Source organism: Nannospalax galili, unplaced genomic scaffold, assembly GCF_000622305.1.
Source record: "Nannospalax galili isolate Female #2095 unplaced genomic scaffold, S.galili_v1.0 scaffold1077, whole genome shotgun sequence".
Lineage (NCBI taxonomy): Eukaryota > Metazoa > Chordata > Mammalia > Rodentia > Spalacidae > Nannospalax > Nannospalax galili.
This window is the reverse complement of record NW_008340429.1, coordinates 2,513,503-2,517,236: the sequence shown is the minus strand read 5'-3', so window position 1 is coordinate 2,517,236 and position 3,734 is coordinate 2,513,503. Positions and strand designations below refer to the sequence as shown.

At 44.4% G+C, this 3,734-nt stretch overlaps 1 protein-coding gene across 13 annotated transcripts in view; it reads left to right on the top strand.

Moving 5' to 3' along the window:
• The window catches only part of Fgf1 (fibroblast growth factor 1), a 112,993-nt gene extending 110,162 nt beyond the window's left edge, over positions 1 to 2,831 (top strand). For 12 of the 13 annotated variants that reach the window (XM_008835530.3, XM_017798816.2, XM_017798814.2 and 9 more), the window contains one exon: positions 1,350 to 2,831. In XM_008835530.3, coding sequence (XP_008833752.1) covers positions 1,350 to 1,544 — 195 coding nt within the window. In that variant the 3' untranslated portion in view covers positions 1,545 to 2,831. The remainder of the gene's footprint in view (positions 1 to 1,349) is intronic. The other variant, XM_008835529.3, reaches the window with a different exon arrangement.
• Positions 2,832 to 3,734: the final 903 nt, after the last annotated feature.

The window sequence follows — 3,734 nt, the reverse complement described above, 5'->3', positions numbered from 1 at the left end:
ATGACAATAAGTATGCTTTAAAATTCAATTATTATTCTCAACTGCATTATAATTAAACTTCTATAAGCTATTTATTTGTGATGGGCAATATTTTGTTTAATCAATACCCTTATTTCATATTTATTATTTTTATTTTATGTGTATGACTATGTATGTAAGTGCACCCATGTCATGCAATGCCTGCAGAGATCAGAAGAGGGCATCGGATCCCCTGGAACTGGAGTTACAGACAGTTCTTAGCTGCCATATGGGTCTTCTGCAAGAGCACCCAGTGTTCTTAACCACTGAGCTGTCTCTCCAGCCCTGTCATTGGTCTTCTTTGAGACAGGTTCTCCCTGTAGCTGCAGCTGGCCTGGAACTCGCTATGCAGACCAGACCATACTGGCCTTGCACTCACAGAAATCCACCTGCCTCTGCCTCCTGAGTGCTGGGAAAAGTTGTGATTTTCTTAAGAGTATAATTCTGAGCCAGTGAGATGACTCAGTGAGTAAAGATGCTTGCTACCAAGACTGATAATCTGAGTTCAGTTCCCAGAATCCACATGATCTAAGGAAAGAACTGACATCCACAAGTTGTCCTTTGACCTCTGCATGCATAAAGTGTCCATACAAGTACACACACACACACACACACACACACACACATACATATACAAATAAATGCAACAATTTTTTGAAGAGTACAGTTCTTTTCACAAATAACTAAATAAATAAAACAATTTTTATTTTTTCAAAGTGGCCAGGCATTGTGGTGCATGTCTGTAGGAGGCAGCTGCAGGAGGACCAGGAATTCAAGGCCAGCCTGGGCTTGACCCATTTCAACACAGCAACAACATGAATGTATTTAAGTTTCAGTGTATGTTTCATGCTTAGGACAAATTTTGCACAAGCATTCATGTTTGTAGCAATACTAATGTAGAATCGTGACCTTGCTAATGAAAGTCACCAGTATGGAAAGGAGGTTTAGTAGGCTTTCATCTTTTTTATGCTTCTGTGGTCACGCCTATGGCCAGGCCTCCACAGAGATGAAAAGTCCCACCTTTACTCCAGTAGTTGGAGCCCAACAGAATCTCTCCAGCACAGATGCCAGAATCCTGAGAACAGTAGGTAGAAAGGAAGCTTACAGTAATAGCAGAAGCTATTTGTGCTCAGTGTGTGCAGTTCCTCCTCAAGTCCTTGTGACCCTCTTTTGAGATAAGTCCTCTCAGATCCCAGATGTCCTGCAGAAGAGACTGATCACAGATTTCTTTAGTACAGCGCCCAAGGTCACATAGCTAGTGAGCAGAAGAGGAACTCGGTTTCAAATAACTCACTAGTTATTCTGCCCTCCTTTGATTTTCATCCTTTTAGCAGACACCAAATGAAGAATGCTTGTTCCTGGAAAGGCTGGAGGAAAACCATTACAACACCTACGTATCCAAGAAGCATGCTGAGAAGAACTGGTTTGTCGGCCTCAAGAAGAACGGAAGCTGCAAGCGCGGTCCTCGGACTCACTACGGCCAGAAAGCAATCTTGTTTCTCCCCCTACCAGTGTCTTCTGATTAGAGAGTCTGTTCCATGTGTTCCCCATTTTGGTTGACTCCAAAATGTTCCCTTGACCATTGGCTGCGCAAACCCCCAGCTCACAGAGCCTGAATCCGTCAGCAAAGCGCTTCTACATAGCCAGTTCACTTTTCTGTTGAGCCTTTCCCCCAAGGCACAGTTTGGAATAGAGGGACCAAATCGCTTCCGGAGGCCTGGCTGGCCAGTCTAGGTCTGGGTTTGGATGTCCACTTGCTTCAGGGCAGGCTGGACCCCAACATGCAAAGATGGGGCCACATGAAGCATGCGGAGGGGTCTGCCAAGAGAGTCCATAGTGACTGCATGCCATTTACCCTACGGAATAAGCCCTGGCTGTGAGTCCCCCGGGCATCTGGCAGGACTGCCCTTTCCCCTGGCAACACTCCATAAATATTAGCAGAGAAACTGAAGGTGAGGCTAGAGGAGGTCCACAATAGAGGCAGAAATCCCCGCTCAAGCATAGACGGAAGTTAAAGTGGAAAGGAAGCGCCATTTTGGTGGACAACTGGAAGATAGGGCTCTTAGCGCAGAACCAGCAGATGTGAGGCTCAGCCGCAGAGAGGCAGGTCAAATCCACAGCACACAGCCATTACCAAGTTCCTCGGCAGCAGGAAACCCCTAAGGTCATGGGGAGAGCCCTGGAAATAGTTTCTTGATAAAGCATGCACAAAGATGTTGGAAAGTTGATGTCAGTCTGGGGAGTGGATGTGGGGGTGATAAGAAAGGGTACCATTAGCGGCAGGACCCTAGCCTCTAAAAAGAATGATTTTGGAAGCCAGGAAGAGGAAAGAGAAAGTGACACCATGACCAGGTGTGCTTGGCCACCAAGAAACAGGGGTTGCCCCCCCACCGCCACCAGCATGGTGATCCCCCAACTTTGGCGAGCATACAGATCATCTTGGGCTCTGGAGTAATTATTGATTCTCATTTGATGGGGCTGGGCTGGAGTTTCTAGGTTTTGAACAAGTTCCCAGGTCCCGTAGACTCTGCTGGGCCTCCACCCTGCTCTCAAGAGCAGATCCTCGAGGGTTGCTCAAAGGATGGTTACTGAAACCCTCCCCTTCCCTGACTCCACCTCACTATAAACATGCACCCTGCAGGAGTCTCCCTGACCATTCAAGCAGCGTCCATGGTAGATATGCCTGTATTAAGCATGGTTTTAAGGCAATTTGGTCTAATGCCTATAAAACGCCCATTTAGAAGACATAGAACATATACTTCAAAAAAAAAAAAAAGTTAAACCTCACCAACAGCTTTCCCCCAAGAGACCATTTCTGTTACTATTACTTCTCTAAACAGGCTTCCTGCTTAAAGTAAACTTGGCCTAAGTGGCTGGCAAATTAGAAACACTATTCATCTCTGACATATGACACTAATGCCATGGAAAGGACTTTCATAAGCCGTTTCAATATACTGTGAGACTCTATGTTTTCAACACATTTTATATAGCTTGAAAGTGTTAAATGGATTAGTATTCAGCCACCGAGAATGATAATCATAGGATGTATAATTTATATAGCTTGAAAGTGTTAAATGGATTAGTATTCAGCCACCGAGAATGATAATCATAGGATGTATAAGCTACTCAGTTATCTAATACAGTACATTTATTCATGAGACTTCCTTTCTTTGTCTTCCACTGTACTGTTATCCATATTCTTTTAAAATGGATATCTAGGGGCAGGAGAGATGACCCAGCAGTTAAGAGCATATACTGCTCTTGCAGAGGACTGGAGTTTAGTTCCTACAGCCCAGGTTGGATGGCTCACAACTGCCTGAAACTCCAGCTCCAGGGGATCCAACACCCTCTTCTGACCTCTGAGAGTACTGCGTGCATGTGCACAAACCCATACTCAGACACACATACATACACATAATTTTTTTAATGGGTATTTAAGGCAATGACTGTGGATGAAAACAGATGCAAGTGCTAGCTCATTTGACAAGGAACTGGAACATAATTCCTTATAACTGAACTGTCACATTTAGGATGGGAGAAAGATGGCAATCTGAAAGTTCAAAGCACTAGTGGGACTGAGGAGCTAAACTGAGTTGACACTGTGGCTAATGATAATGTTCTGCTTTTTTTTCAGCAAGAGGACGTCACAATTTTGTGTTTGTTTCTATAGCTTGGATAAGATGATTCTGTTTTTGTTTTAGTAATCTTCCCAGGCA